The 16,351-nt window shown below is 36.2% G+C and overlaps 1 protein-coding gene across 31 annotated transcripts in view; it reads right to left on the bottom strand.

Annotated features, from left to right (window-relative positions):
• Positions 1-16,351, bottom strand: part of NRXN1 (neurexin 1) — a 693,385-nt gene that overhangs the window by 461,133 nt on the left and 215,901 nt on the right. For all 31 annotated transcript variants that reach the window (XM_074536869.1, XM_074536872.1, XM_074536888.1 and 28 more), the window contains one exon: positions 734-1,035. In XM_074536869.1, coding sequence (XP_074392970.1) covers positions 734-1,035 — 302 coding nt within the window. The remainder of the gene's footprint in view (positions 1-733; positions 1,036-16,351) is intronic.

The following is a 16,351-nucleotide window of genomic DNA, read 5'->3' as shown; positions in this document are numbered from 1 at the left end:
TTAGAGAAACAACAAATATATTAATGATATTACTTAAGACAAACATTTAGGGCAGAAAAATATAGCACTTCACAAAGTTACATGATACTACCAATAAAATATTTTAGCACATTAGTATACATAACAGTTTTGAGCCACATACGTGCATATATTGTACACTTAGCACATACAGTATACACACATACATGGTATTGTCTTTACCCTCATTCCCCCCACCACAACCTCAAATTTGACTGTTGAACTGCAAATGCCCTAGCACACCACCAAGAGTAAGCATGCAATGTCCTAGATATTTTTTTACTGCTGCTCTCAGTTCAACGTGGCATGACATGCAGGATGCCTCCACACAGTGCATAGACTTTATCTGATAGCAAATTTACTGCCCACTTTGAAAATAGGAAGAGATATTAAACATTTCTTTAAATTAAAGAGTTGCAATTCAGAAAGTTGTTGGCCTTGACTAACGCAAGGCTGCAAGGGCAGACAGTTGCACTGCAGAAACACTGGGTTATAGCTCAAGTCTTGAAAATCTCTCTCTAGTACTGTCTCAGACAGCTGCTCGCCCTACTACTTTCTAGATATGCCCCTGCTCAAGTGTGGCAGGAATATCCTTCCTTGTGCAAATAAAAAAACTAACCAAATGCCTGCTAAACATCCAATATGCAATTTTTTCAAATCATCAAGCATTTACTCATAACAAAGTCAGTTATTCTTGTATCCATTGTACTGTTACCTGACGCAGATTCCTGGTTACTTTCACATCATGCCAGGCATTGTCATTAAATTTCCCATTCACAGGTTCCACCAGCGCTTCAAAGGCCCCTGAGCCCAAATTAATGACCAAGGAGACAGCTCCATTTTTCAGTGCAAGATTGACATAATCGGCCGATTTTCCTGTGTGAAGCATCAGTCCGTTCCTCTGCAGCGTTTTAAAGGACAGAGTTATTTCATCACTGCTGCTCTGTATGGGGTTCTGAGATAAATCATAGCAGAAGTACTCTGATCCCTTGAATGTCGCAATATATTCTTCTTTCCCTGGCAAACAAAAGGAGAGAAACAAACAAATCGTTGGCACTTAATTAAAGGCAGCTTGCAGGAATTATTTTCATTGCTAATTTGACAGTATTAGTGTAAGCACTGTATCAAAAAATAATTAATTTAAAACACTTAAAATCCATGAAGGAAGGAGATAAATGAGATTTATTGTGAACATACTTTTAAACTACTCTCAAACAGAATTTTTATGTATATGATTAATCTTGGAAAATAAACTGCACCAGCAATTGTATTAATGCTATTTAAGCAATCTGATCTGAATCACACCTAAATATATAACATTCAGGTATTCAGACCAAAGCATTATTCCAGTCAAAACAGATCTTTTCCCTCCCAACTTTCACTAAAATTATGACACCTCAAAAAGAATCAGTAACCTAGATACTTCCTGTAGCTGTGCCTAAGGTCTTGAATAAACTAAAGCTACAAAGCATTCATTTAGGAATCTGCCTTAAAGCTTTATATAGCACTGTGCCAGACAGCAAGTTAAAATGAATCAGTAAATTAACGGGGTTTTTTTTTTTTTTCTGGGATGTACTTTTACTATCTAGTAGGTGCCATACCAGTTATTTTTCTCAGTTTATCCTGAAGGTGAAACAAATAGCTGAGCTTTCAATCTCAGAAAAGTATGACATATATGGAGATTACATTTCTCCTAAAATCTTTTACACTAATGCATACACAGACCTTATTCTAGAGGTGTAAGGAGTTTAAAGCTATAAAAAAAGGCCAAAATTATCTGTTTAGAGGTATATGAAGTTAGAGCTATAAAAAGGCAACTTTTTTTTTCTGTTTTGTTGATAATAAATTAGTAAAATCCCAGTGAAAACCTGCAGGTTCTATGAAGTATAAGAACGAAGGTGTGAAAACCTAAGGATAGCAAATTTCATCCTTCTTGGGAATAAACATCTCCAGGACAGAGCTGCACACAAGTGTGATACCATCACAACAAATCCAAAACAGATGCATAAATATATAAATTAAGGGAATAACAGTGTGATTTTAAGAGACCAGTGAATGACAGAACTTGCAAAAAACCAGTATGAGGACACGGGTTTTTTGAGAGGTCTTTGGGTGTATTTTCTTCTATTGTAGCCTATACACTAACTTTGATCCTGGATATTCAAAATGCCTCTCCCTAGATAACAGAGAAAATTCAGAGACTACTGCAAAATAGATCAGACAAGATTGCATTTTGCTTTCACTTTGCTTTGCAATAAGAACATTGGAAGTTATTAGCCTATTTACTTGAAGTGCTTTCTCTCAGATTTGATGAAGAATTCCTGGTGGGTTTTTGTTTGGGTTTTTTGGTTGCCTTTTTTTTTTTCCCTGGGAGTTTGTGGGGGGTTTATTTTGGCATTAGCCAAATCATACTACAGTACAATGTAAGAAACCCAAAATGACTGTGCATTAACTATGCTCTCTTTACAGCCCAAAGCAAGATTCAGCTGTATAGCAACACATTCTGGACGCTTACACATTTCAGTAGTGAACACTTTGCCTCATGCTGCATAAAGGATTCACAAACAATGCATTTTCTGGGGTTTCAATTCACTCAAAGCAGCAGCCTGCATCTCACCTAATAAATATTTAATAAAAGCATAAAACACTCAAACACAAATTTATTTGCTATGTGTGCTTGCTGCACAGGCATATTAAAGCAGCATGAATACCTACAATGGAGAGATGATAAAACAGATGCAGCAACCTGGTATTTGTAATTTTGTCCCAGGTATTTAATGGCTGTACCACAAAAAAAATGGAAGACATAAATGAATCAACATGAAAAATATTTATGTACACACATTACGCACTGCAAACTACTTCTGAGCATTCAGACATGAAAATGTATGGAACTTAAGTACATGCCAGGTTCTCTTAAAATAAATTATTCCTAAACAAGGACTTGAAAAAGCAAGCAGTTAATCCAAGAAAAAACTTGAGTAATTCTTCAAGCAATACCCCTGCAGAATTCACTGTTAATTTTTGAATCCTCTCTCATTGCTTATAGCTTATAGCTCAAAATATAGTCCATGATATGCAATACCATGAAATTTAAAATTTTGAGCAAATTACTTGTATTTGCATGGTTTAATTACATAATTATTTGATTTATATCAAACTAGCATTCACTTGTTTAAAAACCAAATTTAACTTGAAAACGACAAAAACAAATAAAACTAAGCATAGCATTTTACTTCAGAGGAAACATTTTGGTGAAAAAACATGAACGCTGTGGATAAAGGCACAAACTGCATGCTTTTTCTATCAAACTATATTTTCTGCTCATCTGACAAACCAAAAATACCCATTATTTTCTATTTTTATGCTGTTTCCATGCCATCAATTCAATCATCTTCTATGTCAATATTCTAGTTTGGCCAAACTGCAAATATTACATAATTATTTGCAGCAGGGGCGAGAATACCAATAGAATACCTGCACATTTCTGCAGTCCGCAGAGTAATTAATTCCTCACAAAAAATTAAGCTTCCCTCTTATGATCACTTGGATGAAACCTTAGGCATATCTGCCCTCATTCTAGCACTGTGCTTAAGAAGCAATTTGCCACTGCCACTCCAAATCTGCCTTGCCATGCCCAGATCCAAAATGGGAAGAGAGGAGGTAAAACAGCCACAGGTTTGCCACAGGCCACCAAAGATTCAGGAAAACCAAGAGGAAATCAGGTTACAAATCTTTTTTTTGTGCTTTGTCACTGAAAACAAGAATTTTTAGCATGCTGAGCAGAGGGCACATGAGTCAAAATATTTCATCACAAGACAGAAAAGCCACTGAACAATATTGGTAATCAACACTGTATCCAGTTCTTAATATCAAAAAAGATGTGCTATTTTAGTCTTGATAGGAATGTATGTATTTAGAATGGACATTAAAAAATATCCATAAAACATTCAAATGTTTTAGATTAAAAAAAGCCCACTCAATCTGTTGCTACATTTCATACCACAAATTTTGTTGATCCTTTAAGCAAATTAAGAACAGGCTTCATTAAAAACCAGTTGTGTAAACTGCTGGCTGTTTGTTTATTTTTTCAAATTATCACTTAATGACACTTAGAGAAACCATTAAAAATGCATAGCAGTCATTCTAGCCAGTATGAAGTGTCACACTTCATTTAATGATTAAAATGTAATTACCTGCATAGAAAAGCACAAGATAATATGAACACCATAAAGGAGTTTAACATGGTTTTATTCTGAATTTTGAGTACTGTAAAATTTAGTGTATTATGGCAGTGAAAGTCCAGAATTACAGGAGATGTGAAAATATAGAATGGCAGAATTTGTTTGTGTCACAGAAAGGATTCAAACAAGAGAAGCATTCTATTAAAGCACCTGTTGCTGCAGGAAGGGTTTGTTTCTTTGCCCCAATGAAGTCAACAACAGTTTCAAGAGTATTCAATTCTTTGGAAGTTCATTGAACCCTTAGTCTGATAAAACACATGGAAGCAATACTTCCATGAGCCTGAGCAGATTTTACAGTCCTACCTAAGCACTATGCTAAGCTTTATAGCACATCCACCCATCCCACTGGCAGCATTACATCATAAACTAGGTCTGGCTGTATCCATAATAATTTGATCATGTTTCCATGCTTGATTTAAATCACATACATAGGACTAGATGCTTCGATCTTATTAGGTAGGAACAATAATGGAACCATAGACAAAAGAAATAAAAGGGCAGCAAGAGTAAATTAAATCTGTTTACTCATAGCTGCAATGTTCCTTTGCATAAGAAGAACCCAAAAGTTTATCACCTAAACCCTAACAACCTATGTGACAACACCTATGTTGTCACATGGGTTGTTGGGGTTTAGGTAATAAACTTTTATTTATTATACAACAAAGCCTGATAGAGTGCTGCCAATTTATCTGTCTGCCAAAATAATTACTGAGAAAATAAGCTGACACCACAGATACTCTACTTCTAAGAACCAAGTTACTTCTACAATCTTCAAAACATTAAATGTGCTCTGAATAAATAAATTATGCCAAACCAGAGTCCAGTATGTTCCCAGATGTACTGTTCAGTGCTCCATTTCACAACAATTTCAAATTCAAACATTTATCTGCTACACCATCAACTTAAACTTATAAAGTCTTTCTGAAAAAGTAGTACAACTTTGGAAAACTACACTAAACCAGCACGTAGACGAAAGGCCATTAACAAGAATGACTGAGACAATAAAACCAGGCAGCCTGAACTGCTACTTCTATGCAAACTTTTCAGCAATAGCAGACTCATGGCTTGCTATTCCATACAAAAGGAATATTCTCCACCTGATGTGCACACTGTTGAACCTGGAAGAGTCTCAGGATGCATCATGCACCAGGTTTCTCAGCACAGTGCTCTTTTAGGAAGCCAGCCTTTACCCTTCCAGTAATACAACACTTACTGGATCTTAAGACACAAAATTAAAAATACCATAAAGTAGTTGTCAAAATGTTATACTGAATTTGACTGACTTTTTCCCCCAATCACATAATAAAGGATGACCAGGTTGCATCTAGAAATAAAACACAGGCACTCAAAGAGGGAACCAAAATAATTCAGTCTAATTAAAAAGATTAAGACTTAATTCCAACAAAAATGATGGAATTGTGATAAAGCCTAAGAAATTAATTCTGAGAGAATGCAAAGGATCTGCTTTATCAGTTGGGTTGAGTTAATTTTTACAAGTACTGCTGTTGTTCTGCACTAGCTGTTTTCAGTTACTATCTATTGTAAATAATTTTTTTTTTTCACGAAAGAATCTTCCATGCTTTCTTTCATTTCTCACAATCTTTTTCCTTTCCTTCCCAGAAACTATACTCCTTGCCCTCTAAACCAGCCTCCACAGAAGATTCCAAGAAAGCAATTTGGACAAAAAAAAAAAAATCAGATTCATGATTCCAAATCCACAGCTGGGAAATATCTACATGTTTATTTCCTATTTTTAATGCTCCCTTCCCTCTCCAATAAGTACAGACTTTTGTGTCCCCTTCCCATTGTGAGGAAATAATTGCATTATGAGGTAGTCATGATCAGCCCAACATGAGAAAAAAACTGGAGAAGTTATTTAAGACCATAAGCAATTTATTCTGAAGGACTGAGGAATTACTTCTCAAGGGCTCCTTATTATTGTATCAAATTATCCTTCTGCAAAAAAAAAAAAAAAAAAAAAAAAAAAAAAAGGAAAAAGGAAAAGAAAAAGAAAAAGAAAAAGATAAAGAAAAAAAAGGCTGTAGAAATGTGTATTCATTGCACAGATTCAGTGATCTGGTGAACCAATCCAAGCCTTTCTGTGGCAGAAAATGTTCCATGGTTTTTCTCAAAACCATGACAAAGAACAACTTTGGTTAGGTGTTTTAGATGTTATAGCTGAGTACTTTGGACCGCCACAATCCCTGTTCCTGGAATGTACTATCAGAACATGATTTATCTCAAAAAACACACTGCACCTGTGATCCTGGGCACCAAAGCCTGCACTGCTGGTGCCCAACATAAAACCAGTGTCCATTGCAGTAAAATGAGGTGCAAAGAAAATTCTACCTGCCAAGAAACATTTAAAAGCATAACTGATACAGATTCAGATATATCATGATGCAAAGAAACTTGAGAAAGTTTTCCAGCTCCTGCTTTGTTTCACACACAATCATTAAATCAGTGGCCAGTCACAAGAAGCATGAACCTCTCATCCCTTCTCACCATCTCAGACTAGAATAAAATTATGATAGTTGCTACTCATGATAAATGACTTGCAGGGAACACTAGATAAGTGATAAATTACTCCATTTTGCTAAACAGCCATTTAAATTCATAACTAAAATGGCTGCACCATGCAATTTCCTCACTAATTTTCATGTCCTTTTATTTAATCACACAGAGTAGGCACTTGAAAAGCACATTTGCAATTGGGGAGGGAGAGGAAAGCAAGCAGGAGTTTTTAGGAATGGTGCCATCTTAGTGTACATTAAATACTAAGTTGCTAGAAGGTGAAAATACTCTCATATCACTTCTACATTCACAAGAGAAACTACTATTACTCAACCTTATTGCTGCCTTAAAACTCATTTATGAATTTTGGTAATAAGTTAGGAAACCAGAATAGAAATATGACAGCAGGCTCCAGTTTCTGCAGCAAGTTAAAAACCATGCTGGACAACTTTGGGCAACTTTCCAAAGGCCTTTTCCAGGCCTCAAGGTTCTTACTGATTTTAGACCTGAACTGTAAAATGCAGATTTCTAGCTTCCAATCAGAAACACAGATTTTCAGCATCAGATTGTTTACAGAACTGATAGAAAAACTGACATTATGATTTTAAAAAATAGTGGTGTTAATTTTACTCCTCATAAGTATATAACATGTAAATGCAAGTTTAAAATTAATATGCTTTGAGCAAAAGACTGAGCAAAAAACAAATGCAGAAATGCTTGCAAAAATTGAAAGCAGTTTCTGTTGTAGAAGAAAACCTATTTTCTGTAGCGTTTCTTGGATGAAGCAGTAGCATCTCACTCCTTGCTGAGCGTTCTCTAAATGAGCTGCATTTGTTTTTCATTGTCCTAAATAAAAATGTGGAATAGGAGAAGAACAAAAAATTCCTTTTACTTTGTTGGGATTATATTCAAACACACATTTCAAATGAAAGAACAAGGAAGAAAATAATCCCCAACTAACACATTTTATTTGTAGAAAGAGTTAATGAGTTAAATGATCTGATAAGGAACAGTTTCAAAGCTAATAAGAAACTTCTGAGACATCAGCTGAATACCTCTCTTATGGCACCACACAGCACAAGAGGATTAGTGCAGCATGTCCTGGGGTTTAGATGCAATAAAAAACAACAAGCAATTTTCTAGTCCTAATTAACTCCTGTTAAAAGAAGCCCTTTGTAGCAATAAGCTTTCCAGAGATGCAGGGGGAATGCCACTGCAATGGTATAATGTACACGATGAGCCTCTGCCATAAAACCAGTTTTGCTCTTGTCTCAGAGGGGTGCTACAGGAATATGCAGCATTTGACACAGTAAAAACAGATCCAGCAAGGTTTTGAAAAAGGTAAAACAAAACACCTTCCAGAGGGGACTGACAAAACCATCACTTAGTTTTTTATCTGTCTCTGCCTAAGATTGTATCGCTGAAGGAGTATCTACATAAAAACATTTGGGAAAAGTTGGTTGGATCTCTCTGTGAGCCTTAAAAACATGTTTGGAAGAAGCTATTTATAACTCTTGGTCTTCCTATAAGCATGGAAGTTCAATATGAAAACAGTTATTTTATTACATCTTCCAGCCCGTTGAGGATAGTCTCATTTAAGAAAGATTTTTCACATATAAAACAGAAGAATCTTTGCAAGTTACTGAGCACACGAAGAATAAATTCTATGAAAGGATCCTACAGCAAGTAAAGTGATCTGAGAAGCTGAAGAAATCTGCTGTTCAAAATAACAAGCAGAGAGATGTGCTAATGGCCTGTTGCTACACTAGAAATATTTGATCTAAACAAGCCATCTAATATCTCTTTGCAAGCCTGCCTCTTCAAATGAAGTGAAAGGAATTACTATGTCAGCTACAAAGAGTAAAAGAACTCTTTTATTGATTAGTTCTGGATAGAGAAGAAGCTCAAAACTTTTCAAAGACAGGCAGAGCATTAGTTGAAAATTGTCTTTGAGCTTCATTATCTCAAAAATTGTCACATGGAAAATAACTGAGTCGAAACTATATTTTTTAACTTAATGCTGCCTATGAGAAGTAGTATCAGGATAAATATGCCTTCTTGTGATACATTTGATATTGCTTTCGGCACTCCAGCATTACCTTCCCACCATCTGTACATAGGTCAGGTGTTCAAATGAACTACGGGATCAGAAATATCATTTTTCAAAACTGAAGTAAGAGTTATAAGAAATTCAATATAGTGGTTTTAGAAACAGTTTTTTCTTCCAAAGAATGACAAAGGTAGATTTTTCATTTAGTGAGCTAAAGAATAGTGCAAATTTAAATTGGTTTGAAAAAGTGGTGTTCAACTCTAATGTCTGATGAATCTCATTAAAAATTCAGATAACCTTCCTCCAAATTTATTAATGAGCATTACAATGATTGATGATATTTTACCTTTATGAATGTAACTGATGGAGAAAGCACTAAGGACAACAAACATATAAGAGATCAGCACAGCACAGACCTTTAGGGGATTGGGTTAGGAACAGAAAACATTCTGCTCTGGAAAGAAGAACCGACTGTGTGTCCACAGTTAAAAAAATAAATGTGTATTTCAAAATGGAAGCAAATGGAAAAAAATATTAGTAACTATTTGTATAGCAGGGATGCCGGTCAAGGTCATGGCAATAAGAGCAGCTGAACTACGTGTGCTTTACAGAGGAAAACACCCACAGGTATTTACACAGAACTGCCACGACCTGCATATGCATGGGAAGAAATATTCAAGGGCAAATCCAGAATCAGTAAATGACTATTTAAAAATTCAGATGAAACACTCAAAATGACTTCCCATCACACAGAAAACCTTGATGGCTGAGATAGTGCTGTTACCATCTCCTGAGGCTGACACATATCTTCCTAGAAATGTTTTGACCTATTACTTTCAGGTTCTTTCCTTTTGTTTCAAGGCTACCCTTCACTCTTCTTCTCTCTATCTTAGGTTTTCTCCTTCAGAGACCTTTCTTATTGCACTGCAACTCCTGCTGAGAAGCAAAGATTGGCTAAGCTGTATGCTGGCCAGTGCTCTCACTAATCAGCAGTCACTGGAAATCCCCAATCACATCTGAAGATCAGAATAAACCTAAATAATAAAAAATCTCTCTATCTGTATTTTGTGTGCAGCAGTCAGATAAAAGAATATATAAAAGTAGGGTGTTAACAATAAGGGAAAAGGCAAACTGAATTAAAACTAATTTAAGAAATTTTATTATGGAAAACACAGTAAAGATTCATTAAATCTACCAAAGTATGACACATTATATTCTACACCAATGTATTGCAACTATTTTTTTTTTGCATTTCTAGCATTATTGTTGGTTCTTTAATCACTCTCTTTCCAAGACAATAAAGAAAAAAACAACACTACCATTATTTTTGTAGTGGTTTGACAGGATACAACTGTATTTCATACCCCCTTCCACTCCAAATCAAAACTTAGGCCATAGTATTTCAGAGCATGGGAAACGTTGAGGAAAAAGCACTGTCCACATAAGCAAGAGCCTCTCACTGAATATAACACCAGGGGTTTGTGTAAATAACAACCAGAGAGAGATTCAGATGATAATTTCACGTGGCAGTCTCAAAATCTGATCTATATGACTGCAAAGACAATATGTAAGGTTTTTTTGCTAATAATCACAGATAGCCATCAATGCAACTTACATCAAGTTTTAAAGGACTAGTAGGACATAACGAGTTTTGAGAAAAAAGTGTTGCTGAAATAAGTCATTGCCGCTACAAAGCCACTTCATAAAACAAACCCACTTATGGACATTGCAATTCTGTTGTATGGAAAAGCTTAAACACATAGCAAGACATCAATGAAATATTAAAGCTCTGAAATCCATTCCCCTGTACCTTTTTCCATGACTCTCTAAAGCTTACCCCCGTAACAGGATAAAGGAGGATACAATTCAAAGCAATTTGATGGATACCTTCGAGTGTTTTAAGTAACACCTGCTAGTTTTTAAACAAGAGAATTATTGCTATCATTTCACAGAATCACAGCATAGGTCAGGCTGGAAGGGACCACAGAGGGACATTTGGTCTGCTCTCCCTACTCAAGCAGGGTCATCCCACAGCACAAGGCACAAGATTGTGTCCAGATGGTTCTGGAATCTCTCCAGCAAGGGAGATTCCACACCTTCTCTGAGCAATCCATCCCAGCTCAGGTTTACCTGCACAGGGAAGTTCTTCCTCGTGTTCAGGTGGAACCTCTTGTGCATCAGTTCATGCCCATTGCCTCTTGTCCTATTGAGCAGAGCCTGGTCCATCCTCTGAGACTTTGAGGTTCCCTCTCAGCCTTCTCTCCTTGGGGCTGAACAGCCCCAGCTCCCTCAGCCTTTCCTCATAAGAGAGGTTCTCAGACCCTTCATGATGTTTGTAGCCCTCCTCTGGACCTGCTCCAGGAGCTCCACATCTCTCTCATCCTGAGGATCCCACAACTGGGCACATCACTCCAGATTGGCCTCTCCAGGGCTGAGCAGAGGGTCAGGATCCCCTCCCTGACCTGCTGGCACTGCAGTTCCTAATGCACCATTGGCCTTCTTGGCCACAAGGACACACTGCTGGCTCAGGGACAGCTTGTTGTCCACCAGGAACCCCAGGTCCTTCACCACAGCATCTCTTATTCTTCCTTTCAAGAAATACCAGGGCTTGGCTCCTGGCTCTCTAACATTCACTCTTAAACAGAGTTTAATAATGTTCTAACATACTTCCAGTAAGCTACAACAAAATAAAGCTTTCCATATTGACGCTTGATACCAGTTTTTATTTTCAATGAGACTTACAAAAATTGATAAGCAGGTTTTAAGTCTGACCATAGCTTTCAAACTATATGTGCACTGATTTCTTCTCAGCTATGAGCATATAAAAAGAGCTATGTCTAGATTTATATTTAAAGGACCATTTTAGGCATGTATTTTCAAAAATATAAAAGATTCCTAACTCCCTCCAAGTCTTATTATCAAATCTGTGAAAATCCAAGAAAACTTCTGCAAGTAGAAAAATAATCTGCATTATATATACTTTACATTTAGTTTTTTTGAAGAACCCATTTTCTTTCTCCATTAATTCAGTATTACCTCCTTATTTTTTCAGAAGTCATAAGTCTTTGAAACTACTTGATAAGGAGGCCTCCCTGCTGAGATTACCAATAGTCTTTTTATAGAAGCCTGCAGGAACACTGTAAAAGCAAAAAAAAAGATTAGCAGAGTATAAAAATAATTGGACTCTAGTGCTGTATTGATATTTTAGAAGAAAGATTTGCTGTCATGACTAGGCCAAGATATCTGCTGGTAAATTCCACTGAAGACAGCACATTTGCACCACTGGTACTTTATGCTGTTTTTTATGCAATAAATATGCCTAACAAGGTGAGATACTTAGAGTGTCATAGATCATGTAACATATTTGCATCATTGCATGGATCTAACATAACAATTCATTTCTCAAGTAATGGAAGAGGTAGAAAAACAGATGGAGATAGAAAGAGTGACACTGTCAGAGATACTGCCTCATTTTAGAAACATTAGATATTAAGAAGTAATTTCACCCCTCCAGGAACTTGTCTAAAATATCTGCTTAAAATACTTCAATATTTATTATTACTGCATAGGAGCTTAGAATTATTTACAGCCTTCTGCCCTACAGATATGAAATAGAAACAAATCTGTAATCATCCAAATAACACTTACAGAACAAAACATAACTGAAAAAATAATTTAACATATCTTACAAAGGATAATCAAAAGAGAAAAGTTGTGACACTACTGACAAGCACATTACATAAATTTCAGGTTTGGGTACTCTTCCTTTTTCAAGAATCTAATCTGCATTCAGGGTCTGAAATTTCTCTATATTCAAGGCATTAAGACTGTGCTGCTGGTACTCCACTAAGCCATTGACTGGAGAGGGCAGGGATAAAAGCAATGGAGCCTGTATGCCTCACCAAATGTTTCAGCAACTGACATCGATTTTCCACAAACTTCCATCTCCTAACCAATGAGGAAAAAAAATGCAAGACTGTGTCAACAACATCAGGAACCACAGGCTGGTTCCTCCTGAGCAGGTTGAGCATGATTGCTGATCCCACACTAAGGCACACAGGAACCAGGAGCAGGGACTACAACCAGACTGACTATTCACACACAAATACTGAGGCATAGAACAAATCCTATGGAAACGTTCCATGTAATAAACCTCTTCTCTTCTCAGAGAAAAAAAAAAAAAAAAAAAAAAAAAAAAAAAAAAAAAAAAACCCACAAAAAAACCACCACCCCAAAACAATAACAAAAAATCCCTCTACAATATAGAGTAAGTGAAAGTTTGCTTCAAATCATAACTTGAACACAGATGCTCCCACCAACAGCCCCCACTTTTTCTCTCCCACCTGTGCCTCACAGGTCTCCTGTAATTACCCATCAGCTGTTTGGATGCACAGCTCCAGAGGCTGGTGGGGCTTTGCATTTATTACATTAGGAAAATGCCCTTGTGCAGTAGCCACAGTGACAGAAGCAAGGCTTGTACTCTGACTTAGGCTATTAATTCAATCTTCTTCTACAACCCTACTGTTTTCTTTGTATTGCTGAATACAGTTTTGATTTTCTAAAGTCCCTCCTCATTTTATAGCACCCTGAGAAAGTAAGTAAAGCCCTTTATGCACAATAAACACGATATTTGATTCTGAACACATGCCATTACACTTCTAAAGCTATTTGATTACTACTCTGGATACTTTCAATTAATTAAAATTGAAGAGTTCTTGACAAAACACACTAGCATTCATCACAGAAACACCAGGTCAGTTATGTTCACAAAATAATTTAAACCTTTCTGAACTTTCAGGAGAGGGAATTACTGCCTCTGTCAAGAAATCATTCTGTAATTATATCTATTTCTCCCCAAGGCTTCTACAACTTATGGACTTCCCAAGGGTTTGGATTCAAAAGTAATAGGAAGCTGTGTTTAAAGTACTTTAGAATCCGGTCCATCAGTTCCATTTCTGAGGTAACATCATATCACAGAACTCAGATGAAATGTTACAGATATAAATGGTTTAAAATTAAAGGTATGTGAATCATTAAGAATTCTCCTTAATTGTCATTAAATTAGAAATTTGCAGACTAGCAGTCCATTCTTTCTTAATTCACTTCTACCTGAGTTCATTTTCATTGGATTCCTAAACTGAAATTTAGAGGTAAAACACAATTTAACTGGAGGATAATTTGATTATTTCATTATTCAAGGATTATTTGTTTGTACTTTTGTCTGGGGCTATGGAGACAACATCCACACTGAGGCATTTCCATCCCATAAGCAAAAGCAGGCAGCATTCATCAGTCTGTTAGCCGTGAAATTAGGAATGTTTGATGTATCCAAGGGCAGCTCCTCCAGCTCTTGTTTTTTCCCTACTCCCCCAATATTAAGTTAATAACCAACTTGCCATGCTGCCATGCAAGAAACACAGACTAATTTAAGCAGCTTCAGGCTCCCCATTTTTATTTTCTATCCTCATCTTCCAAGTTTTTGTGTAAGCACTATGAAAAGCTGAGCAGCAGCCTGCCCTGGTTCCTCAGAACAAAAAAACACCAACAGAACTTTTCTTCACCCATCCTGTTGTGGGTCTTCTGTCAACTGAATGCCTAGCAAAGGAAATTAGTCATTAAATTACTAAATCCATTTCCCCCTGTATTAGCAAAGAGCTGCTTCATAATAAAGGGAAAATGCAGCTAAATATTCTATTAAAACTCAGGAATTTACCATGGATTTCCAATTTAGTTTCAAAAGAAGCTGTATCTTGACCCATTTCTGGTGGTGCAATAATCACCATCCAGATATTTCTCCCTGGTTAGTTAGTAGTGTTAGGACAAGACAACTCAAGACTCATAAAATGACATTAAATCTTCCTCTCAATGCCATCAATTTTTCAAGCCTAGAATTACATTTGGAAAAGCACATTTTCCTTCTCTTTAACACTCATTTTGTAGAGTAACTTTCAGATGATCTACAACATCCTGTGCTTACTCACTGCAGCCCAGCAGTTGTTTTTTCCTACAGGCACAGCTGACCACAGACAATGATCTATGAACCAAGCAAACCCCAAAGCCTCAAGTGGGCAGATGCAGGATAATTCTGTGTTTTGGCTGCTATACACCCACAGCTTTCTGCCATTAATTGAGCTGTAACTTGTGTAGTGACCCAATTTCTGCTGTATCTTTTATTGTCAGAACAAAACCAATTATGAGCAGCTCCCAACAAAGTTAAATCTTTTTCACATTTTTCTTAAAACACCCTGCTCATTTCTGGTACACTTAAATTTAATTCAGTCTCTGTAGACCTCCCAGTGCCTTGAATGTACACAGATGAAGGGAGAAAGATTAAACATTTTCTTACTGTGACCTACAACAATGTGCTGAAACTTTAATTATTATGTTAATTCAGGCATTGGGCCCAGTGGATTTATTATATCCCAGAAGCTAATACAATCTATTCTGAAGTGAGATGTAGGCATTAGCTCCACCTAAGTATTTTGTGTACAAATATTTAGGCTGTGTAATAAAAAGCTACACACTAAAACTAATTTTAAAATCTAATCCTAATTTTGGGGATTTTTCCTCAAGTTGATGCCTAGCTCCTCACAAAGTGTTGCTCCTTGTAGCAACAAAACTTTGTGTCTCAACCAAACATTATCAACCCCAAATTCAAGGCTTTTGAAGCAAGACTGGCATTTATTAGATCAAAAAATTATTATTCTTGCTTAGACTATCATAATGGGATAACATTGGGGGAAAAAAGCCCAATCAAAAACTCTATTTTCCACACTGTATTAAAACAATAATACCCAATCCCAAAATAGTTAATTTGGAACAAAGCATGGCTTCTATAAGACAATATCAATCAAAAAAAATTAAGGTTTGACCTCCTCCCTAACAGACAATACAGATGTTTCTGATCAGCAATCCCTCACATCAAACACGGTTTTGTATCATTCACCAAGGAAAAACACCTACTGGTTTCTTTTTACAATTATCTCCCATCTCAGACAATATTTTTTCTTATTTTCCATTAGCAACATGATTGACCAAAAATAAAACTCACATTTTAAACAGTTTTGAAGAGGAAAAGAAAGGAAAAGAGGAAACTTGATGGGGTGAACCTGCCAGACATTGGTAAAACCATTGGAAGTTTGCTGACTACACAAACTCTTTTCAAGCAACGGAGCTGGAGCAAGCTCATAAAGTCTTATTTTTCCTTGATTTGCTACATCAGAGTATTTTCTATTATAGTATCACAAAAGCACCTGTGTTGTAATTAGAAGCAATCTGGCTTTCATCAAGAGAATATTAAAAAAATGTTTAATATAATAAAGGCAAGCAGGAATTAATGAAAGCTTTCAGGGTTTATACTACCAAGGCAGAGATTTCATCCTGTGCTGGTTTTTGATCACGCATTTTAATTGCTTACCAACATATTGCCTTGATAACCATCACAAAGATAATTCCAAATTTCCAGATGCAAATCTTTTTGTTCCAAATAGCAAAAAAAAAGTTACAAAGGAATCATCCTATCAAT

Source organism: Zonotrichia albicollis, chromosome 3 (genome assembly GCF_047830755.1).
Source record: "Zonotrichia albicollis isolate bZonAlb1 chromosome 3, bZonAlb1.hap1, whole genome shotgun sequence".
NCBI classification, from domain to species: domain Eukaryota; kingdom Metazoa; phylum Chordata; class Aves; order Passeriformes; family Passerellidae; genus Zonotrichia; species Zonotrichia albicollis.
The sequence above is the reverse complement of the archived record's forward strand: the minus strand, read 5'-3'. Positions and strand labels throughout refer to the sequence as shown.